At 40.3% G+C, this 24,835-nt stretch overlaps 2 protein-coding genes and 1 non-coding gene across 5 annotated transcripts in view; all 3 read right to left on the bottom strand.

Annotated features, from left to right (window-relative positions):
- Nucleotides 1–13,529, bottom strand: part of ARHGEF6 (Rac/Cdc42 guanine nucleotide exchange factor 6) — a 50,449-nt gene extending 36,920 nt beyond the window's left edge. For both annotated transcript variants that reach the window (XM_085325539.1, XM_085325540.1), the window contains exons 1-4: nucleotides 13,000–13,529; nucleotides 12,023–12,118; nucleotides 5,663–9,599; nucleotides 4,541–4,624 (exon numbers count right to left, since the gene is read on the bottom strand). In XM_085325539.1, the coding sequence (XP_085181665.1) occupies nucleotides 4,541–4,624; nucleotides 5,663–5,827 (249 nt within the window). In that variant the 5' untranslated portion in view covers nucleotides 5,828–9,599; nucleotides 12,023–12,118; nucleotides 13,000–13,529. The remainder of the gene's footprint in view (nucleotides 1–4,540; nucleotides 4,625–5,662; nucleotides 9,600–12,022; nucleotides 12,119–12,999) is intronic.
- Nucleotides 13,530–13,631: 102 nt separating this feature from the next.
- Nucleotides 13,632–24,241, bottom strand: RBMX (RNA binding motif protein X-linked). 2 transcript variants are annotated; one of them, XM_085325541.1, is made up of 9 exons: nucleotides 24,194–24,241; nucleotides 22,645–22,770; nucleotides 22,342–22,448; nucleotides 16,801–16,972; nucleotides 15,602–15,718; nucleotides 15,142–15,256; nucleotides 14,909–15,034; nucleotides 14,731–14,819; nucleotides 13,632–14,240 (listed from the first exon to the last, which is right to left on the bottom strand). In XM_085325541.1, exons 2-9 carry the CDS (start codon nucleotides 22,751–22,753, stop codon nucleotides 13,933–13,935), a joined length of 1,143 nt encoding a protein of 380 aa, XP_085181667.1. In that variant the 5' UTR covers nucleotides 22,754–22,770; nucleotides 24,194–24,241; the 3' UTR covers nucleotides 13,632–13,932. The 2 variants fall into 2 exon arrangements, with proteins under 2 accessions (XP_085181667.1, XP_085181668.1); XM_085325542.1 differs by having other exon boundaries at nucleotides 14,731–14,834; nucleotides 24,194–24,237.
- LOC146584025 (small nucleolar RNA SNORD61) lies at nucleotides 22,520–22,592 on the bottom strand. The gene has a single exon (XR_014898290.1). It is a non-coding gene; the product is annotated as a small nucleolar RNA SNORD61 (small nucleolar RNA).
- Nucleotides 24,242–24,835: the final 594 nt, after the last annotated feature.

Raw genomic sequence — 24,835 nt, 5'->3', positions numbered from 1 at the left:
CCGCTCCGCCCCGCCGCGGCCGGGAGGCGAGCGGGGGTCCGAGGGGAGGGGACGGGAGCGGGGAGAGCCGGGGGGAGAGGGGAAGGGAAGAGCAAGGGGGAAAGCAGAGCAGAAGGAGGAGGAAGGGAAAGTCAGGACAGGAAAAGGGAGAAATAACAGGAAAATAAAGGGAAAGGGGAAAGCAAAGGGAAAGGAGAAGGCAAAGGGAAAAAAAAGAAAGGAAGGGAGAAAGGAGAAAGAAGCAGAAAGGGGAAGGCGAGAGGAGAAATGAAGGGGAGAAGCAGAAGGAAAAAAAGAGCAAAAAGGACAGGAAAGGGGGGAAAAAGGAGGGAGAGAAGACAGGAGAAATGAAGAGGAGAAGGCAAAGGGACAGGAAAAAAAGGAGGAAAGGACAGGAAAAGGAGAAGAGAGGAGAAATGAAGGGAGAAAGAAAAAAGAGGAAAAGGACGGGGCAGGGGAGAAGCGGCAGAAAGGACAGGAAAAGAGAGCAAAATCCAGGCTATTGAATTGGTAATTACAGCATTTTGCAACACTTAGAAATGCTGTGAAAGGACTGCGGTAGATGAGCCACAATTCAGTCGAGGCAGTGACATTCTCAGAAACAGCTCGTCCTCACTGCACRGCGAACGCAGCGCCTCTCTGCTGCCTGTGTCCATCTGTTCTACGAAAACTCCTGCAGGGAGTGTGAAATTCCCCGGACATTTCAGCACAACAGCAGGCTGCAATATGGAAAGGAAACGAAGCACTGGACTGAATCCAGTGTGAAGCCAGGTTTGAAGGGATACAGGACATCCAGAGACACCCTGTAGATCTGCAAAAGCAGGAGGTCTTCAGGACAGTGGGTCCTTCTGAATTCCCACAGGTGCCTTCGCCAGTGCTTGCACAGTGGTGGGTGCTGGGCACGGGCACAGGCACAGGCACCTCCTGACATTATCCAGCCAGGGAAATGGGAATGAAGCCAAAGCAGAGCAGGCCCTGGGGGCACACTGATGGGGAGTAAAAGGATGACAATTTTTTCTTCTCCTCCTAAGACAAGACCTCAGTCCTAGCACAAAGAGTTTGGTGAAGATTTGCAAACACTTCCAACTGCAACAACAGAAATGATTTCAATTCTGCCCACAACGGCAACAACTAGATGGCATACCATTCTTGGCAGTACAGTTTAATACAGCCATTGATTTATCTTGCAGATACCTTTCTTAGTTCACAAAATCCAGGCCACTGCCAGAGGTTTTGTGGTCATCTTAGTAATAAAATGCTACTGCTGAATGAAGGTTAGGATCTTGTGCTTCTTCAGCAGTAAGTGAGGCTGTTGAACTGCTGTTACTATATGCATAGCAGTTTCAACAGCAAAGCAAATACTGTAACAGTTCCTATYCGTGCTGTTAAGAACGGGCTACGGGGTTGTGCAGTACCATTTGATATACTACTCTCACTTTACCTTTTAGGTGACATAGCTTTCAGTCTGCTGTTTTAGAATCCCTTGCTTTCCATCTGCTTCATTATTTTCTTTTTCATCACAATCTTTCCATATTTTCTACACTAGACTCCATCTGGCCCTTGGGACAGAACATCTTGCCTTCCTATTCCCACCTTCATCCAAGTGTTACTACTTTAGCAGTACTCACTTAATGGATCAGATCTTGGGTCATGTACACAGCTCAGAGGTTGAAGCCACAGTCTAGATAAAGTACCACCAGGTCATCCGCGCCGTTCCTCAGTCCAAACGACCAAATAATTCATCATCTAAGGGTTAGTTCCAAGCGAGTGCTCTAGTCTTCTTTCTCAACAGAGTGAGACTGATAGACATGAAAATTYTGGCACTGAAAAAGCACTGTGAAAATTTTAGACGCCGTCTCATTGTTTCATCTAATTATAGCACTTGTCTAGTTAGGAGTTGATTGCCCTGCTTGCCTTCTTTTTTTGGACTAAAACATTTGAAGCAGCAAATCTTTGCTGAGTTTAGCCCTGGAYTGAAGCTAAGGAAAAGTGAAGTTTAGTTATTTACACCCTGGAATGAGATGGACTCTTCCAGCTCRCACCACTGCCTGCAGAGCTACTGCAGCTTGAACGGAGCCACCTCATAGCAGGAAGGTCACACAGAGTCCTTTTCCATCCCTTCCACTATGCCCAAATGTTTCACTGTTCCTACACAAAGGGAGAAGGTGCTATTTGCTTTGCTGTGTCTCTTTCTTTCACTTCCTGAGTTACCAGGACGACAAAGAAGAAGGGTAGGAGGGAACTGCGTAGCTGTAGCTCTACAGGGGTAACCTCTTGAATGCCCTCCCACAGGAACAGATTGGAAAGCAGCAGCAATTCAATGGAAAGTCAGACATGGGTTTCAACCAAATTGTGTTGAAAACATTACCCTTTCTAMCTGATCTCCTACCCTGCATACTAGCAATGCTTGGTAGAAGTATCTATTCGGCTTCCAAAAGGAAGCTGCACAAACACAACAGAAACAAAAACAAATTTAAGGCATAGTCTGAAAAGTGGCCACTGCTGTAGCAAGGTGTGATGAAGCCATGGGGTACTAGGATGGAATGCTAATATCATGTATGAAATCTCTCATGCTTGAGATTCCCTGAGATGAGGCCTCTTGTAGAAGTCAGGATATCCAGAACAGAAGTCTGCAACAGGAAGAAAATCTCTGACCTGAACACACACTTATCAACCTGAAGRCAGTAGAAGTACCTCAAATGCAACGGCAGGCTATTTCTTTGTCCTAAAGAATGGGAGTCCCTTGTGGCATGTGGAAAAAAGGCAGAATTTGATGGAATCATCAGGTTTTTATTGTCAAATCCAAAGTYTGAGTAATGAGCAGCATGGCATTTAGGGGAATCAAACCTGTTATTAAGATTAAAACTTTCCTTGTGTTACTCTTTCCTCAAGCTAGATTACTAGAGCAGACTGTATTTTCTATGCTATGCTTATCTTCCTTAGACATCACAAAYGCCAGTCACTGCAGTTTCACGGCTGCAGGATTCTGGAACAAGGTTTCCTATTTGTTGTGATGCTCCTAACGTGACTTCAGAGTAAATGGAGACAACCCCTCTCTGAAGGGCAGTAGCCCTTCCCCACTGAACATCTGACATGAGGGAAAGCCAGCAAAATGTATGCTGCTGAGTCTCTGCCAGGAAGGTCCAGACAGGACAACATTTAGGGGCAACAGAGATGGCAATATRGGAGGACCCAGAGGGAGGTATAACCACTCTGATATGTACCATTTTTTGATCCACCATCTGAGCTGTACCATCCGAAGCATTCCTCTGTGTGGGACTATAGAGGGGAACCATGAATTCCCATCTTTGCTTGGTGTTCTAATATGACTGTACTAATATATCTGGTACTGTGAAAAAATAGTAAGAAATCATTTTCATTTGTCTGCAAATTTAAATGCTAGCTTGAGATATTTGAGCTTTTATTTAGCTTTAGAGGCCTACTTTCACAGGAACTGAGACAGGGCAATCACATGTGCACTATGAAAGTAACTGAAGGCTCAGAGTATTTCAAAAATTACAGGGCTTATAAATCAGAAAAATAAATAAATTGGAACTCTTAAAATAAAACCAAGAAAGAAAAGGAACAAGTATGATCAGAGCAACATCCAGAGCTGGATGCAAAATATTGCTTGTCCCTGGTATATGAAAATTGTGTAGTGGGGCTGCAATATTTTAGAATTAGCTTAAAAATTACAAGATTTTAAAGCATGACAGAGTTCAGGACTGTCCCCTTGTCTTCTCTTTTTGCAGTTTGGTTCTTATTTTTAATATTTCCCACCACAACAATTATGACTAGTTCTGTTTTTTAAATAGAAAAATAATTTCACAGAAAAACTGAAAAAAACCCCACATGGTTAAGTACCAGAAGACTAGCAACACTGAAATTTAACCGCTGTATCAAAATTTTAAAACACACTTTAAATGCATATGCACTTGTAAAAATACATATGGTAGAATTACCTGAACTCTTAATTGATGCATTTAGACTCTAATCTTGTAAATATGAACTATGCTTAGGCATAARAATTATACAGGACCAGGAACAGACATTGAAAAGTTATTTTTTGCCTACATTAGGATTATTTGTATGTATAAAGACCAATTTATATGATGTATTTGGCAGAATCTCACTCAGTGCTTGTGAAGGGATAAAAATACTATAGTGATAAGAATATTTCACCTTTATACTAAAGCAAGACTAAAAATGGCAACCCCTAGTCTCTAATAATGGAAAATGCAAACCGGTTCACGCAGCTCAACTGTGTTTAGACAGGATTTCTGTTATTGCTGTGTATATTTCTATTTGACTGCTTAGTTCTCTCAAAATTTTGGAGTAATCTGTTAAGCTCACAGTCAAAATATTCCATTTCTAAATTCTTCAGCCAGAATATTACATTACCCACATTCTTATTTGCATTACTCAATACAGAAAATCAGAAACAACTACCTGTCCCTCTGGTATTYGGCTTCCTTTTAGAGTATGTATTAAACAAGCACATTATGAGAAAAAATAACGTAAAAGATACAACTTGACTTACCTCCACTTTAAGAAGTGCACAGCCTTTTAAGAACTCTTGAATATTACTGATGCAATCAGCTTCATTTTTAGGCTCCAGACAATACTAAAGAAACAAAATCCACCAAGATCACTACGTTGCCTTCTCTACAGCCTCTATTCAGAAGGCCTGCGTGAATATTGACATGTGCGTTTTATGCCGAATTAGGGAAGCTTCTTAAGGGGGCGGGTGGGGGTGGCAGGCAAGCTGTCGAACCAGGAAGAAAGAGCCACTGGAGGAAGTGATGCATAAATCGAAATGGTCGGCATCTTGTTTTGAATGTCAACATATGACAATGCCCTAAGTGATGGTGGGAAACTGATGAACTTTAAGAATGCACTGCCCCAAACCACCATATACAAGAGAGAAGAAGCTAGCAAAAGTGAAGTTTTTTTGCTTTTTAAATAAAGGCTTCTATTTTACAGAGTGTGTAGGGGGGTTTGTTCTTTGATTAAAACAGCTTCTCTTCTGTGTTGCCATTTCCTATCTCTCATCCTAATCCTTCCCCTTTCCCTCCCCAGTTACTTACCGCTGTTTTGAACTGTCTGCATATATGCCTATTAAAACTGTAATACAGTGTACTCCGATGGCTTAAATGGCTTCAATATAAATGTATTTGCTGGACYTGAAATAGTTCAAAAAGGCATATATGCAAAGTTCATTTATACCTAGCCTCATCTCATTCTCCAACATATTTCCTGAATAGCAAGGTACTTTACAGTGAGAGTTACGAACGACTGAATATATTTACATTTTTATAATTTATTTATGTAAATACAGAAAAAAATTCAAGTCCATCTACTTAAAACCAAGGTTTTWTGTGTTTTTTTAACTTCTGGTAGGCCTAGTATTTCCTCTGCCACTGGAAGGAGATGCCTATCTCACTGAACTACAACCTTTTAGGTTTTTGTGAACGTTACAGAGAAGATCAAAAACCAAAAGCTAAGATCTTGCTTTACCCTTATTCAGAGTTAACTAGCAGCTTAAACATACTGATCTTGATACTCCTTGCTGATGCTGCCTACTAAAGAAAAACACATCCTAAAATGACCAGTGCAGTATTTTACCAAACAGTGCTCTAGCAAAACAGATCTAAAAAGTTACCTTTTCTGCAGATCCCGGAAGAAGACGATTAATGAGTTTACAAAGCACTATTCCATCTTTCAGAGAAGTTTTCAGGAACTCCTCTGGATCCTCTATTAATTTCTTGGGAGAATTCAAAACTCCTAAAGAAATAAGCCATGTTACAACTTGCTCTTCTGGATTCATCGCTGAGAGTTCTGCCTTCAGTGTACTTCTGCGCAGCAACTCGCTGTAACCCACATCCGTGATTACATCTTCCTGCCTCTTCTGGTGTTTGCAGAGCTTAAGAGCACCAAATTTTAAGAACCGGAACTGTAGTTACTATAATGTAGGAACTATCCTTGTATAATGGTTTCTAGAACTCTGTTACTTTAAAGGGATATAATGAAAGCACATCGACCACACATTATCAGCTTTCCTCAWAACAGAGGTATTCTATGTGGATACTTGCATTGTACCAAGGTCTTTAGTTATTTTCTCCTTCTGTCAGATGACCTCCTACAACCTGGTAAACTTGGTCTTGTGGCTACTGTCCAATGAAGTAAATGCCAGTAATTCCTAGCACACTGTTGTATTTACACTAATAAAATTGCATTTCACACTAAAGATGATTTGGGGGGAAACATGCCATGCAATATTTTAATAAAATTTAAATTTTAACTTTCTGTAGTAGAAGTCTTTAAAATTTAAAATCATGTCATTTTACGATAGTTTTTTATTTGCAAGGTCTGATCATGATTCTGATCATGTATGTCAAAATCTTTTTTTTCACAACTGTTTTATACAATATACATAAAATCCAAAACATTCTTTTGCAAATTACCATGTCAAAGCGAACATCTTGGATAACTGTGAAAACTTCGTAAAACAAATTTGTCTTTTTAATATAAAGCAGAAAATGACAATTTCCAACTATTTTACTTGTCCCATTAAAGCATCTCTTTCTGCTCTCTGCAGGATCCACTGCATTATGACAGAGTAGTTTAATTTTTTACCCCACTCTGGTGTAGTTATTAGGTAGCACTATTGGTGATGTTAACTTAGTAATCTCATGATTTTTTCGTCTTAATTGTCCTTTCACCAACACAGAGAGAAAACTATACCATTTTCTAACCAGCTCATAATCCCTCAGAATTCCTAAAGCATCAGGGAGAGAAGCAATGAAATAGGAACAAGTATTTGTATTAGAGACCAAATATTCTCTGACAATGTTCTGAACTATGTACTGATTCCTAGGCCTGTTCCTTGAAGTAGCTGGTTTCAAGACAGCAGCTCTCTTGGCTTGCTGAGCCTAATAATTTGAGGTGTAAGAAGAAAAGAAGAGCAAAATGAAAAGTTGCATGCAATAAATACGGTTTTCTGTGTCCCCACTTTGCAGGTCTTATGATTGGGACATAACAATTGGGATTATTTTTAATAGCTACCAGCAAGAATTCACAACTGTCCTTTTAGGTTTAGATTTTTGGCCACAGGATGTGCGGACGAGTTACRCTTTATACAAGAATACTGGCAATACTAGCAGCTGCCAGAGTAAATGACTGAAGCTAAATCACAAAATTCTTACTGCCATCTGGTAAAGTTCACCTACAGCTATTCACATGTGCACAAAATATTTACTTCAAATTTCTAATTAATTCTAAGCCCCTCAAAACAGTAGTTGTTGGGGCGGGGGGCTTTTTTTTTTTTTTTTTTTTTTTTNAAAAAAAGTTCTGTATCTGTAGTAGGCAGGGTAAGAGGTATGCTCATTCATATACTGGGGACCACCATTCACAAACAGAAGACAACCACGTCAGTAACCTTAATTAGAATCCACCAGTTTCTGATGTAGAGCAAGAGAAATATTTCAAAACAGGGAGAAATTCACACCTGCTTCATTATATTCAGTATTACACACCTGAACACAGAATAATACTTTGCCCATTCCCTCTTCCAAAACAATTGATCTTTTTTTGACAGACAGTCTTAATAAGAGTTCCATGTCTATTCTGCATGCCTCAGTTGCAACTATGATTAAATGAGTCCACATTCTGGACACTTACAAACAGCCTGAAAGATGACTCAGAGCCATTTGCTCTCTCACACAGACAGCCCCAGAAATGTAGGCTACTCTGAAAAACCACTTTGAGGCCAACTTTCACATTTTTCAGAAGATAAGAACCCAACTGAATATGCAMCCATTTTTTTCACCAATTCTCACTGGTGAATAAATCTGTAGCAGAACCATGGGTAACAAGGTAGATCCAAAGTGAGAAACAACTTCTTGCTTGGACTTTCCTTGGAAAAAATTATTCTCGCTTATTTCAACATTAGCTATCTGCTGACAGGGACRATGAACTGTCAATCATGTCTTGCAGAATCAAATTTCACAACCAAGTTACCAATAAACTTTTATTTGCAGCCTTAGATAATAACTAATAATGACTATATTATAGTATTGGCTTAAAAGAAGGGCGTTGGTATACATCCAATYAGCAAAGGACACTGATAGTATATAGGCTGTAACAGGAGAGAATTAGAATAGTGTTTAGGTACCAYTCTATTCTTCTCAAAGCCAAATTTGTGTCTAAACTAGACACTTTCAASAATGTAACTTGAGTTAGTGCACAAGCTAATGGGAATGCAGCACTAACACAACATATTTACCATCTGAGACAGACTTTTTTTTTTTTTTTCATACAGTAGCTCATGTGCTGGGATTACATTTTAGATAGGATGATCTGTTGCAGCCTAAACAGCAGCAGCAAAACTACRAACTACTGCTGAAAAGGTGTCTTAATAGCCAAGCGTATTATACGTTCTTGAAGAAATCAAGCACACTAAGACCGATTTGTAAGAATAAACTTCCATTACTGTGTAATAATGGTTATTTTTTCTACGATATAAGTGTGGCTAAGAAGCAGAGATTTCTTTAAACAAATTGATAGTACTTTTGTTTGACTGTAAGTTTATTAGTTCTGGAAAATAATGCAATTCTGCCCATCTGCTTGCTACATACAGGTAGACTCACTCCTAGAGTCTGCAGTCTGTAACTGAAGCTCAAAGTTTCATAACTTTATGAAGTTATAACTTTATCCCAAACCCAAAGGCAGTTTTAAGTCCTTTCAGTAAGAAATGTTTTTTTTCTAAAACTAATCCTTGTAAATCAAGTATAGTTTAAATGAAGTCAGTTTGTCTACTGTACAAGAAGTCAGTATGAAATTTATTAGCCATGATTGTGCAAGGATTTCCATTAATCTAAAGTCAGTTTTCTGTATGAAAAAAATGGTATCCGAGGATTACTCTCACATATATTGGCACATTAACACATATGGAGGTATGAATGCACCGAAGCCTAGCCAAATTAAGAAAACACCTTGTTTCTATGGAATTGTACATGTGTAAGAGGAGGTACTGCTGGCTGGAGTTTTGTAAGAATACCATTCTGGGGATTTATCATAAATGTGGTCTCATCAATATTGCTTTCATTCATCAGAAAGGACTGGACAATTATACCAATGTTAATGCAAGAATGTCRTAAAACTTTTAACGATCTCTCTTTGTGAAGGATACCCTTTTCCTCTGTATTCTGGAGGGTGCAAACTCACTTTTATGCAAGTTGCTCCTTTTTCAGCATACAGGAAAAACATTCTATGTGAAGACCAACACTGGAATGTTCTTCTGCTGCACAATCCACTGATGCATATATACTGACTAAAAAAAAGGGAGGGCTTACTCTTGACTCTTCTTGGAAGAGGTTAGCTACAGAAATAGCAACTGGTTTTCATTTATCTAGAGCCTCTTACATTCAAGAAATTAGTAGCACTACTTTCAGATGCAATTCCTGAATGAAATATACCCCTCTAAAACAAACACTGGTCAACACCATATTCAAAGCCCAAGTTTTATCAGTTGTATTTTGTTATCCTTCGATTTTCCAGCACATATCCACTGCTCCACTGCCTTCTTCCAGTCACCTTCACTGAAAAACGGAAGTCAAGTTAGTATACTCTCAGAAACCAGCAGACAGACAAAAAGGCTACATCATCTTTCGGTTGATCAGTGTTTTTATACACATAGATGCATGTATTTGCATCTATTCTATTTGTGCCAAGGGTATGAAAATACATCAGTGCTTAACCACAATAATCAAAATGCTCTGAGGTCTACTTGTATTGCTATTGTACAACAGTATCTCCAGAGTGAGCAACAAGTAAAGGTTCTGAAATTCCAGCGTACATTCCCTCAAAACTGCCCATAACAAAATCCTACTGGCACTCAACCACTGCAGGATGATATTCAGGAATCTCGTAATAAAATGGTACGCATATACACACATCTGTAAATAATGATGTGTGGTGAACTGATTTACAAAGTATTGTATTCAATTCATAATTAAGAAAAGGCAAACAGCTTACCGAATTAATACAAATAATTCTTATTTTTAGCCAGACAGCACTAGCTTTCCTGTCATGTAGTCAGGTAAGTCCTATCTACTGCTCCCTGAACTAACTTTGTCACCTTTCCTGTTAGAAAATTCAGAAATGTTTGTAAGCTACAAAGTAGGCTAAGAAAATGTATTTTTATCTTGAATATCTTTATTTATTACAATATGATCTACCAAGTACTGATCTATAGTAAAGCAAATTAATTTTCCAAAAAGAGAGTAGCCTTTTCACTTGCCAAGGGTAATTTATTCTATCTTCTGCTTCCCCATAAATAGAGAATTGGAGCTAAAATGGTGCACACATATGCAGAAGTTGAAACTATTCTCACAAAATCTGCAAGGTGATTTGGCAAGACCTTGTTATGTCACCAAGGATGCAGCATATTCAAGGCAATACCTCACTTTTTATTAGAGGATTATCTCGGCCAGCCTCAAACTGTGAATTTAAGTTTACTTCTACTAGGTCTTAGAAAAAAGAGTTTACTTATAGACACACTCCTCTAATCCAGCGTGGTATCATACTGTTGAGATCAGTTGTTTTTGAATGAAAAATAGATTATGCTACACAATTGATTTATTCTTAAAAAAGACCCTGTAGTTCAAACAGTGTCCTGTCTGGTAGGTTTTGTGATTTTAATATACTAACAGTAATGCTTAAGAAGAACATGAAAATGAAGAAAAGTAGGGGCTTTTTGTTGAAACTGTATAAAAAGTGACAGAAAATTCAAAGTTGGTCAGGTAGCAGCTTTTCTTTAATTGGTTTAGGTCTATGCTTCATCTAACTGGTAGCAAGGAAATACACAAGATGTTCCCATTGCTTTCTTAAGTAAAAACCAGTACCCTGAAATAGAACAGACTTTTCCCTCTGTATCAATGGAACAGGAGTAATATATAGTCTCCTAACAAAAACACTGCAGATACTTAGTTGCTGAGGCTTTAAATCAGGAAGAATAAATTTAAGTAAACTGAAATTAGAAGTATGTCTTTTGCAACATGATCTATCCTTCACACAAAACACAGCTTCCCTAAAATCATTAACAGTGCTTCAGATGAACACCATCCTACCAAATAAAGCTTTTTCTTTCTCCAATTTAAAAAGTTGGTGCTTAAAAGCAGCATTTGAAAATAATTATGTTCTTATATTTGTAAGGTACTTTGAAAACTAAGCATTACATAAAAAGACGCAGATTTGCCATCATTATTTACTGCATACTAGTTTTTAACAGGCATCTCACACACACTAAAAAGCTATTTCAAATCTTTTTGTCACAGTTATCTGGCACTTGGAAGTTTTTCAAAAAGTTGTGTTAGCAGGACAGAAACTATTTTCATTCTGTATGAGTGCCATAGGAGTACCAGGGGACCAGAATCCGATGATCACTCTTCTACATAAAGTCTGAAGACAGCTGCACCTCTACGTATTCGTCCCTCTGTTCACAGAAAGTATTAATGTGGTAGGCTTCAAAGCCATGAAACACAGCTGACGTACCAGGTTCTGAGTCCTTTTTTAACTGCTTGAAAGTCTACCATTTAATCTGAAGTCCTTTAAAGAGATAAACTCCTAATGACTACACTCTGTCATTTAATTTTATGCTCTGCCTATTATATAGTAAGTGTCTGTACAGACATCTATTATTTCAACTCATATTTGTATTTTTTGATGGCCTTATTTTACRCTACGATTCCTGAACTAAGTAAATGAGGACCATTTATAATAATAGTTAATCTGCTGTATCCCAGACCAATTTCTGCAGATAAGAAATCTCTCCTTATCATCCCTAACTTAGTAATTAAAAGGCCCACTTTAACCTTCTGCTCCCCAAAACTTGCTCTCAAACAAAAAGCAGAGTATTTAGCCACTTGGAACTRCAGATTACACCAGGGATGCCCACCCATGCCTATAAACACAAAACCTCCAGCAATCTTCTCTCCAGCTATTACAATAGCATGCTACTTACCTTCTGCACTGGTATAGCTGCCACCCATCTCTGTCATTAACACGTATGAGTTGGCATTATTTCAGAGGTTATCTTCAAAAGATTATCAACCTGCAACTAAAGTAAGATACAACAAACTGAGAATAAGCAAATTTTAGGTTAAGATTCCACTTATAATGCTCCCCCCTTCCAAAAGAGTCACAAGCTTGGGTTTGAAGATTAGTCTGTTGCAAGTTTTACTACTTCTCAAGTGGTGGAAGATTCACTGGCTTGGAATGGACTGGAATGGTTTAGTGATAGGTTGCATGGCTTATGGATTCTCATTCCTTTCCAATGGTGCACTGCCACGTTAAATCCATAAGTTGAACGACAAAATTTACTGAGGATTAAACAGTAGTACAATGCCTTTTTTTTTTTTTTTTTTTAGTTGGAGGTCTTCACGTCTACTATATTCAAGAGCATCTTTTGAACTTCATGGCGTTACCTGAGTCACGACAACTTGCCACAGGTTCTGCCACATGTACTGCAATATTCCTGTAATGTAGTGTCAAACTAAATAGTCAGGCATCCAACTAAATGTCAAGTTTGCAATGGCGTGCTTCAAACTCCCAATAGTCGAGCTGATATTTGTCAATATAAACCAATTCCTGATTTCACAAGACTCTAATTTTATTAAAATATAGTATACGTAGCCTGCTTTAGCATCTTCACTGAAAGATACTGGGCACAACATACCCCCTCCCAGCCCTACTTCACTGTATTCTGTCTATAGTGAGCTGCATTCTTAATGTCTTTAGTTTCAGAATTGGTGCCATGAATGCTTTTATCCAAGAAGAAATGTTGAATTTGGAGAACTTCTAATGTACTGCAGCATTTTCTTTTTTTAAAAAAATCTAGACAGCATTTCCATTGCCATGACGTGCAGCTTGTCTTACTGTACTAGATGATAACTTGGTTCAATTTTGACTTAGACTGAAAAACTAGTTTGCTTTGCTTACCATCTTTGCTGTTTCACAGGTATTTGATGCTTTAAATCAGTTGTGGAATGCTGAAAGATTCACTTGTTTTTATGAAGCCATAAGCCTTTGAGAGGTTGGAGAAAGACTTCTTTTGCTTATCTTATTTTCTCCTTTGGAATCAAAGATGTTCCTTTAAAAGCGAGACACTACAGAGTTGCAAAAATTTGAAACAGTATGAGTAAGCACCGTTTTGCAGCTTCTTTGATGGAACYGGTCAACCTTTTTTATTTTACAGTATTCTGTAGCTGACTTACATGTACATGGTTTATTTGGTTGGGAGATCTTTTCAAACTCCCCATCAAACAGTAGGAAGGCAAAGAATAATATTATCCATTTGCTTTTTCAAGTTAAGTGACCAATATCCTGTATTTCTCTTTACACAAAAATTTGAAGGCATTTTGTAYTGGGAACACCACGTGACTTCAGTATCTAGCCAAACTGAACTTCTAGTGTTAAACAGCCCCACCACCCTCCAAATCACAAGCAACTACTTTTAAGAATGAGTGGCTGAATATGTAGAACAATCCATCTCCATGTTAGATGGTTGGATGTTGTGTGGAAGATCTTAAGAACTGCTTGTTCCATTCATGAGGAAAATCAGATGGGAAGTGTGGCATTTCAGGGAAACTTTACTTTGAAAATTACAACACTAGTACACAGCTCAAGTTTTATACATTTAACATCTGCTTTTTGAAAGAAATGTTAACAATTTTGAAATGAAATTAAACATTGGTTTAACTTTTCCTCACAAAAGCATAAAAGTCATGGAGGGGAAAACTTAACAGGCAACAATAAAAAAAAGGTAAAAACAACTTTTCCTTTAGTAGTCCTCTGGTAGTAAAGATAGAACAACTTCCACTTTTCATTTGTTTGAGAAGTAATCTGTCTTGGTCCGAAAGTTTAAGAATGTTTTTAGTATCTGCTTCTGCCTCCACCTCTATCAGATCGGCTTCCACCACGGCCACCACCTCTGGGTGCTCCGCGGCTTGAACTACTGTATGAATCACGAGGAGGTGGATAGCCCCTTTCCATGGATGGGGGAAGACCCCTGTCTTGTCTTCCAACACGATCACGGCCACTTGAGTAGACATCACTTCTGCTGCTTGAGTAACTTTCTCGGCTTCCATATCCATCTCGTGTGCTGCCGTAATCATCATATCGACTGCTTCCACCATAAGATGGCGGGGGCCCTCGTGCAGGTGGAGCACTACGTGAGTTACCTGCAGGGTCAACGGTCAGGTAATATGGCAACACTATAAGTTATATATAAACAATTCTTTATCTGAGTTTACAGAATTGCTGTATTAAATGTTTACGCTTACTCTGCTGTAAATATTGAGAATAATCTGCCGCGTTAGGGGTATTTAAAGTAGGGGCTGCCTATCAGGCAGTGAGTGGATTTAAAGACTTTGAAGGAATGAAGACGGTGTTTACTCAGGCAGGCACTTTACTGGGTACTCCAGAACAGGTTGTTATTTTAGAGAAGAAACTCAGCCATATTTTCCAGAGGTAGTTGCAATTCTGAACTGTAGACTTCGCTTCTTTAGTTTATAGCTTATTTAACAAGATGATCAAATGATAACCAACAACTGCACTTTCACTGTGGGGGGGAAAAAAGGTTTGCCATTTCCCCCTAAAACATGAGCAGCCTAGTAAAAACCAGGATGACGCCTGTACAATTACTACACGATCCTCAAAATGTATTCTTACCATAACTCTCATATGAATCTCTGTAGGAGCCTCCACTTGGATGATCTGAATAGTCTCTGTCACGTCCACCACCATATCCATCACGATCACTGTAAGAGGAAAGACTACTGAGACTTAGTACAAGTCAGTGAGATCACAGCAAAGTAACTGATGTGAAGCAAAATCCAATGCTAGGTACCTATAGCCTCTAGAGGGGTACTCATCACGTGAACTGGAATGACCATAATCACGATATGCATAGTCTCGTGGAGGTGGTGCATAGTCCCGTGTATCCCTGGAACTGGGATAATCTCTACTTGAGTAACTAGGGGAAAAAAAAAAGTTTTATTAGCTGTATGTCACACTAAGATCAGGGACTTTATCTGGAGAATTACAAACATTAAGCCACAATGAACTGGTAAAAGAATTTACCCATCTTTAGTGCTATAGCCATCATCTCTTGGAGACATGTAGACATCTCTTCGGGATGGCATTGGCTCTCTGCGTGGAGGACCACCATAGCTGTCTCTTCCACGTGACACAGGAGCTTAAGAGAAGCAGTTCAAATTAAAAGTTAAAAAAGTTCAGTAGCAGCCACACAGAAGACTCCAAAGCAAGTATTAGTAGCAGGCTGTTAACAGTGATTTCAAAGCTTCATCACTGTAGCCTGTTTTCATGAATTTCTTGGTCCTGCCTGCATGCTTTTAAAGTGGCATTAGAAGAACATGTTCATCAAAATGCAYGAAATTTTTTTAGGAAGAGAACTGCTAATTAGTAAAACAATGCACTATCTCACAGGTTTAAAGTCATCGATAATTTACATCAGTGCCTGAAAACAGATTAGGGTGTTGCAAGATTCTGCAAGAAAATAATTCAGTAAGTTGTAACTTACCTCTTCCTCCCATACTACTGCTACGCACTGGTCCTGACGGTGCAGATCTTTTAGGTGGTGGACCGCCACTCCGTGGAGGTGGACCTCTCTTCATAGGAAGTGGCCCTCGAGAAGACCCTAGAAGGATAAGGTATGCACCAACTTATTTTTGTGATACTCATCTGCATGCCCCTATAATCTGAACTATGATAACCTGAAGTGCTGTATCATCACTGTATAGTAAACAGTAAACTTAAAATCAGACCTTAGCAAAGCTTTCTTTAGTATTTTGGTCACAGCTAGATGCTACAGGCAGAACTGAGAGCATACCAGATTAATACAGTCTAAATTCCTGCTAAGAACTGATCCAAAAACCACAGACTGTGGCACAAAGGGAGAAAGACAACTGATGTTTGCTGATCAGTCACAGCTTAGATGCTCAACAAGTTAACAGTTCTCAGAAGACAGGAGCCACCTGGAAAGATGTACTAGAGAAGATTCTACACAGAGAAGGGTCAGAGGCCCTAAATGGTCTGTGGGACCTAGTACACAGACTCTTCAAGAATGGAATTTTCAGTATTTCCAGTTTTTTTCTGCATTACAGCTTTTACAGTTATGTCTCAGGTGCTGCTTGCTTTTTTATTAAGTGACAGTTTGTTTTGATACTGAAAAGTCTCTGAATGAACAGATACATCTTAAGTTAAAGAATATCCAGTATCAAATATTGTACTGACCTTCCTACCTCAAACTTCAACTCAACACTACATAKATTAAAAAAAAAGCTCAGCTTCCCAAATTCCCACTAGAATCTGGAAGGATCCATCATTTAAAAAGCTACAATTTAATGAGCTTAGATCTCTTGCTAGTAAGAATGAAAGGCAGTCCCCTTTCTGGTGGAAGAATCACTTTTTCGACTTGAATACCAGAAAGCTTCCTTTCTCACGTGCAGGGCAGGAGTTTTGCTTTCCTTTCATAGCCAAAAGTCAAGTGGAGTGTTAGATGTAGAAGGGAATCTTCATATTTGAAAGCCTTTTCTTAAGGTGTGCTTGCCTAATCAAAAATTTGACTCAACTGCTGAGATCATATTTCATCATTTTAAYAAAGAACATTGAGTGCACTATTCAGCTGTTTGACTTTTTTTCCAGTAGGATTATTGTCATCTTCCAATGGGATTGTCTTGTATGTTGTCCAAGTATATAATGAGATAGGTAAATACATACCCAAGTGACTCCCTCTTGAAGGTGGTCCTCTCGCGCCACTTCCGCCTCTTCCACCTCTAAGGCCCCTGGGAGGACCTCTGCTTCGTGGAGGGGGTGGCGGCCCACGCCTGCCACCACTTTCAAAGGATGGCTTGGTTGCTTGTTCCACTTTAATTGCTTTCCCATCTAATGACTAAAGAAGAAGCTGCTTTACTTATTGCTCAGTCATGTTTGTATTTCTTAAATTAAGCCCCTCGTGTTTCATTATTATAGGGCTTCCATTTTATAAAGTTAGAGCAACTCTAGAACTGATTCAAGTCTTCAGTATTAGTCCCCATGTACTCAGCAGCACGTTGGGCCTAATTTCTACAGTACTCCATTCCTGTGGTATTGATGAAAAAAATCTAGAGCAGCATCAGAAAGGACTTTCAGTCAAAACATAAGTGTCCAATGATTACGGCAGCCCCATGTCATTTATTCTGTAAATGAAATATGATTTATGATCTCCAATTTATTTGCAATTGCCAAGGACTTTTGCACCAAACTACGACTGCACCAGTAGTTACAGGATTAAGCTGAAGATATCTTAGCTTCAGTTGGGGTTTCTGGCAATGGGGAGGCCGTTTAGTACATTTTCTTCATGTCCTGATAAAACGGTGATCACTGAAGTATTTTAAAGTAAATTCAGCATCTACAAAGCAGAATGAATATGATAGTTCACACCTTTTCTACTGTTTCAAGCTGTGTATTCAAAAAAGGTGACTGTCACAATTTTATGACTTTTTTCCCCTCAGACTTTTTTTGAAAGTGGTTGCTGTTTCTGGAGTTTAGACCTGCAATAACAGGAACTCTGTGCCAACTACTGCATTTCATGTATGAGGTGGTAAGACACATTCAGTAATGCAACTTAGTTAAGCAAATTTCTGTGCAATCTATCAGTCACCACACATTTGCTAATTAGAACAGAGCCAAGATCACAAGCCCTACAGAAGATGTGCCATGTAGGTAGTGCACTTCTAGAAGACAAACGAGGTTTATTTGCCTTTTTGTAAGTTAAATGTTTACCTCAAGTGCGAAAACTAATGAATGGCATAAAATTGTTTATTGCATTTGTTTGCTCCAATAAATGAACAAGAACACGACTGCTACTAATGTTTTTCTCTAGACTGCTGGTAATTGTTTGCTGAGGTTTTAGCTTTTTTCCACTGAAACCCTTCCTARAAACAAATTACCACTTCAACRGCTCAAGTACTCTACCAGCATACATAGTKYTWWYYAMWWKTRRWWARMACTATGTATACTCAGTGGTTCAACTCAACACATTRTTGGGGGGGAGGGAGGGGAGTGGGCACGGGCAGGGAAAAAGCATCAGCAAAACCATACTGSTTTTTGGCTTTGCCTAAACCAAAATACTCTAGTAATGTAAGGCTCCCCAAAAAGCCTTTGGCATAACAAGCTGAAGTATTCCTGGAGTGAGCATTTGTACCTATAATCACTGAAACTTATTAAATCCATTACTTTGTCATCATCTCTTATCTTAGTCATCTTTTTGTAACAGGAAAAAGCAGGCTTGAAGCCTTAAGCTTTGCTGTCATGACAACTGCTGTCCTCAATTTCATAGCAGTTTCCTGACAGCTCGTCTGAATCTTGGAAACCATCACCYCTTCTGCTAGCAGGGGTCTGAACACCTGGATGCCAGTTCCAAGTCTTTTCTTTTTTAATATAAGCAGGAACAGTTTTCTTAACCATTTCTATTTCATTTTGCCTTACACTTAAGCATCAGGCAAAATACAGTTCCCCTCCCTCCCCCCAGAACTGCTTTATGCAAAGAAGTCTTAAAAAGCTAAGCTGAAGGCCCAGGAAATTCTTATCTTTCCTCTCCAGTAACTAGGAAAAAAATCTCTTAAAGTTTGTCCTATTTTAAAGCAAAAGGGACAACTTCATTTTAAAGGTTCTCAGAACAGGTAAGAACTGTAGGTCTCATCTCACTGAAGAGATGAAACTCAGTCAAGTCATCTCACAGGAAGAAGTTTTCTCAATAGGCCCAAAGCACCAGCTGTCAGCATAAACACTCACTTGCTGGCATTTACAACATTGATTCAGTGTTGTAGTAGCATTTTTATTATAATCTGGGCACCACACAGTTGTATCAGCTGGGTGCTAAAAGCAGGAAAGTTACTACACAGATCTATTTAAGAATAGTAAGGATATAATTGGTAATCATAATTAAAACTCCTGTATATGGAATGAACAATCCATACAGCTTTTTAAGAGCAAGACTGGGAACCTCAAACAGAATCAAAGAACAGTCCTGCATATGTCTCCAGATTTCAGAGAAGTTAAACAAAATATGTACTTGGAAAGTTTTGACTGGCAGAATTTAAGTAGTCCAAAGAAATAGTAAAAAGAAGCTGGTCAGAAACTGCAAGCTGACACCACACAGGGCTCTCCTCTCCAACAGATCACTTCATTGTTTATACTGCAATGATTCTACAATTGCTGCATGTTTCTTGACTGCACAGCAAGAGGGCTTGCATTCACCAAGTATATTCAAGAACTGGAAGATTGCTTTATATCAGGCTGAGCTTCTCCATGTTCTATCACTTCTGGAAATTCTTTCGTGTTGATTAAAGGAAGACAAACTTCTGTAGCACAATATGCAGTTTAGGCTGTCATTTGGATTGTAGTATTTGCTGCCAACCTCTAACACAGTCCAACTGGCTTGGCGAGTCTTCACTTGAATTAAACCTCTGCCTCATTCAGGATGTTTCCTCTAAGGTCGTACTTTAATTATTCATTTTGTCCTCAGGGCTCAAAACCAAAAAACCATAAAATAGCCTGATGCATAAACGTCCTCTTGTAGTATTCACACTTGTGTCCACGTACAGATTTGTATTTCAAGACATCAGGATGCAGACTTGATTACTATACAACTGATGTTGTTCTTTAAGAAGGCTAGTATTTTGCTATGTTAAATTATTTCCAACATATCTTCCAAGCTGCTCAGACAGGTTTAGTTAGATCTGATTCTGCAGAGAAGGTAATTTAAGCGAAAGATCTCTGCTGCTGTCTCTCCCCCCACTCCAAACATTTTTCTCCTGACCTCTTTCTACAGGACTGAAATTAATCCTCAGCAAGCACTTAAGACTGGCCTATGCTTGCTGCATTTTAGAGTAAAATGTTAACCCCCTTCCTTCTCTCCACCCAGAAAAGAAAACAAACATTGGACACATTTTGTTCTTAAACATCTGCAAAGATTAAAAAAGAGAAACAACCTGCAGATTTACCCTTACAGAGTTTATCAAAGTCTGTCTCTTCTAATAGTTTCACCTTTGAGTTCCTTTGGAATAATAGAATCAACCAGAGGCTGGCAATACAGTTCTCTTTCCCCTGGATAGACAGTTAAACTAACTACTTAAAAYAAAGATTGCTTGAATTCCCTGCACAGAGCTTCGGCTTCTTCTCTTTAAATGCCTGGAAGCCTCATGAATGCTCTAATCCATCACTTCAGAACATCCTCAGAATTCCAAATACTGATTGATTAGAAGAACCTCTTCCAACAACATGCCTCAAGCATCACTCCTCCGTGGGTGTAGAATGCAGAGTCTCTGAGGTACAAGCAGCAGTTGCTGTCCAGAAGGCTTGCTGGAGATGAGGACAAGAGACCACCTCACCATCATTTTCTAAGTCTTTGATATCCACCATCRAAATAAGCTAAATCGATACAGAATATGCAATTTCACTGTAACACTTGAAGCATTATGATTTAGGTCTTTCTCAGTCAAATCCTGAATAGGGATTTTTTCCATACAATATTTGCTTTAATTCCACAGCAGATGAAGATACTTTTACCTTTGTAACTTTAAGATAGAAACTATGGTGACCCACAAGGCAGTACTTTCTAGCAGTTCCTGAAGTAACGTAGATGGCGCATTCCAAAACATGCAGACATTACCTCAGACAAACATTAAATCTTATTCAGCTAATTTACTAGCCATTCCTTTCCTAAAGGTTTCCAATGTGATCAGGCACATGTCCTAACATTCAAGATTCAAAACAGTTGGAGATTTATTTATTTCCAGATGGATTTTCATTTAAGAGATGCACTCCACAAACTTCTTGAGATTAGCAAATGAATTCCTTCCAGTCTGTCAAACAGTCATTAGTGCTTGAAGTTACCTTACAGAAGGTATGGCTGAAGGATTACTTCAGAGCAATTCAGGGCTTAACYGCAGCCAACAAATCTTCAGTACCGCAGCAAACTACACAACGGAGGTAAAATCAAGTAACAGGAGCATCTTTAATCATATTTAGACTGGTACAGAAAGGACTTCTCAGTTGTCACTCTATCTTCACAAGAATCATTTAAGAGAAGGCAAGTCTCCAAAGAAAGTGTAACAAGTTGTTTTAAGAATGTCCACAAACACCAACAAATTAAGCACACACAGCTGCAAGACTGCTATAACTTTAAAAATACAAAACAATAAAGTTTTACTAGCCATTAGAGTTCATTGTGAACACTCAAAGCAAGCTGGTTTTATTTTTGAAGGGAAACTATTCACTAAGCTTTACCTACTGACTCTGAAAACTGTTTTTTCTTTCASCTCAATATGTTATGTTAACAAGACGTGGCTATCAAGAGCCTGTATCCTTCTTAACACAAACAGTATCACTAAAGGCTTTTTCACCTTACAGGAGCAGCATTTAGGAGGACAATTCAGTTTGACCTTAACACAACTGTTTATGTAAAGAGCAATCACAGCCTGAAATTCAAGTTAACTAGGATGACAGTTTGCACTGTCTAAAGAGACAGCACCTCTATTAAGATAGTCAGCTGTTGACCATTAAGTTGCAGATTTGCACCTAGCTTTTCAAACAGATGCTGAATCAGATCATAGTAACCTATAACCCTCCTACAAATTATCCCAAAGTCAATCTCAAAACTCTTGCTCCAAGCTCTCCTTGAAAAAAAAGGGAAAAATGTATTTCCACTTTAAATCACATAGTTTCACTGTAGGGTGTAAACAAGCAAATTCCATTCCTGGCTAACAGCAAAATCATTTCACAGTAACTGGCAATATGTTTCTCAAACATGCCAAGTGGGTTAGTGATGTAACTCACAGATGTATGAAGATACCTATACACTAATAAATAGYATATCAACACTCAGCTTAATGGGCAAGTCACATGAAACTCATTTTAAGGGAAGCATTAGTAGTTTCCAGATGCTTCACTTCTTGAAATTATCATTTACACATTACTACAGTCAAATACCGTAAAACAAAAATATTAGAAGAGACATAAAAGAATGAAGTGCTGTCTACTAGAAAGCCCTCCATCACCAATTTTGTGTGGGGGGAGAAGAGTATGACTGACTGACAGCCAGACTTTAATTACTCCTGTCAAATCCAGGATCAGAGGTGATTCCAGCTTCATGGGGATAGAGTAAAAAATTTTTTTGAAGTTTTGAGTTATGACTTGTCTCTAGGAGCTTTTAATTCAATATCTTTCCAAGTTTTATTTCAGCAGCAACAACAACATACGATTGGCCATAATTCCTACCTTTCCATTCATGTCTCTGGCAGCATCTTTTGCATCTGCTGGACTCTCAAARGTGACAAATGCAAATCCTCTGGACTTGTTGGTTTCACGATCTTTCATCAAGAGAACTGCAGAAACAAAGTTACATGTTAACCTTTTCTGTAGTTAGGCAGCAGCACTTAACTTTTACTTAACCTTTAAGCTCAGAACTTCTTAGAGGACATGAAAAAATCATCACTTCAGATGATCAACATCACAAAATTCATCACAGCCAAGTGGGTTCTTTTGGGGTTTGGGGTATTTTTTTGTTTTGTTTTGTTTTACCTTCCACAATGCGTCCATATTTGCCGAATACAGCCTCAAGGGCTTTTTCATTAGTCTCTGTGTTCAGGCCCCCAATGAACAGTTTCCCAGGACGATCTGCTTCAACCATTTTGATTCCGTAATGACCTATTAAAAGCATAAAATTGTTATTAACAAAGCATTAGACTACAACAGAGACTTCCAGACAACCCCACGGAATATAACTTCTCTCAAACGTACAATTCTCTTRAACAGGATGTCAACAAAGAGCTTTGAGGTATGAAGAGTAAAGTAAGAAACAACTGTTAAACCAAAAAAAAGATTAAGTAGTGCTTACAGTTACTTCTTCATAGTATATAAGTTATTTCAAATAGACTGAATTAACCTTGGAAAGGGAACCAAAGTGAAGATGGCAATAGTTTTAAGATCAAACAGTTCAGGTGGATATGAAATCCTCTCAGGGTTCCCATAGTTTTGTTCTCAATAATAAACCTAGCATCCCCTCCCTAAGCATCCTGCTGTAGGTCAAGAAGTATACGACTATGTCAAGACACAATCAAATAGTAAGTTTATAACCAGCTGTTGACATTTCAGTTTAAGTAAATTATTTAAGTTACTCAAAGTATGTTGACACCACGTTAAGATCTTGGCCTAGACCGCCTATCAGCTTGAAAGGACATCACCCCACCAATGCAGTCCTACATAGCAAGGCCACGGCCGCRGGAAGGGAGAGAAGAACCCGCCGAACACAAAGAAATGAAAACCCCAAAGCTCCTGGCGAAGTGCCTAGCGCCCGTGGACAAGCGCTACCCAAAGGACGCCAGCCCTGCGGCGGGAGAGCGCGGAGCAGCCCACGAGGAGGGCCCGCGCGGCTCCCGCGGCGCGCAAGGACCGCGGAGACAAAAGCGGCCCCCAAGGCGGCGGGACCCTGGCGCGGCCCGGGCCATCCCAGCTGCGCAGGCCGCCGAGGAGACCGCGGCGCGCGCGGCCGTCCTGCTCCCTGCCCCGGGAAGACGCCCGCCCGGTCGGCAGAACGGGGACGAGGAGGGGGGRAAGGGGGCGTTAGACCCTCCGCGGTCTCCAGGCGCCTCCACAAAATGGCGGCCACCGCGGACAGGGACTCTTTTCCTTGCCGGCACTGGCCCATCGTCTCGGCGCGAACAGGACCGCGCGCCTCAACCCCGCTTCGACCTATCCGCCCGGCCTTTGAGGCGAGGCCGCCGCCTCTTTGTCCTCTTCTTGGAGGAAGACGATCACGCGGCGGGACCCCGAGGAGAACCCCCGCACCTAAAATGGCGGCCACGCCGCCTCACGCGACTGGGACCCCCCCGCGCCCCGCCACAGCCATGCTAGTCCTTCCACCCGGCGCGGGGGCAGGCAGCCAGGCGCAGGCCCGGCCCCGCCGCGCCTGGCCTCGGGCCCCACGCGGCGTGCGTGCAAAACGCAGCTCTTTCACCTACTGGCCGGAGCTACCGCCGCGTGCCGGCTGCCGCAGCGCCGAGCCCCGCGGGGCCGCGCTTCCCGCCGCCCCGGAGCCCCCGGCCTGCTCGCGGCGCCTTGCAGCACTCACCTCCGCTCCGACCGAACTGCAACTGCGCAATGAGAGCGAACAAAGGCGCTCCAGGCCTTTATACCGCTGACGTCACCGGCCGGCCGGAGCCCCGGATGCAGGCGCGAGGAGAGGCCACTATCCGCCAGTGGCGCCGGCGGCCTCGCTGGGGATGGGGCTGGCGCTGCCTTCGCTCGTCGGCTTATTGCGGCCGCAGGTGCGGGGCGGGCGCGGCCTCGGCGAGTGCGGGGAGGCTGGAGCACCCCGTCCTGTGTGGAGATGGGTGTGCGGGGGCGCCGCGAGGCGGTAAGCGAGTGTGGCTTGGTCARCTGCGGCGGAGCAGGGCAGGCCTCGGCTCTCCGGGCACCTCCGCGGTTCCCTCGCCTCGCTGCTTGTCGTATTTCCGAACTGGGTGCCCAGAACAGCAGTTATTTCACTCTGGAGGTGAATAACTCCCACGAGGGTCCCTTAATCTTGTGAAAGTGCAGGAAATTAACACAATTCAGCTAAAACAGCCTGAAGGCAGTTCTGGTTCATTTGGATTAATGTGCCTGTCAATACTCCTTCCTAGGAGACTGATAGTAAACTGAAATAGGCTTAGCTAAACTAGTGCAAAACTTTGTATTATAAAAAATGTAGGTCACTTCAAACTATCTCGTTATT

This window comes from Rhea americana, unplaced genomic scaffold, assembly GCF_003343005.1.
Source record: "Rhea americana isolate MKP2758 unplaced genomic scaffold, rheAme1 scaffold_98, whole genome shotgun sequence".
Lineage (NCBI taxonomy): Eukaryota > Metazoa > Chordata > Aves > Rheiformes > Rheidae > Rhea > Rhea americana.
The sequence above is the reverse complement of the archived record's forward strand: the minus strand, read 5'-3'. Positions and strand labels throughout refer to the sequence as shown.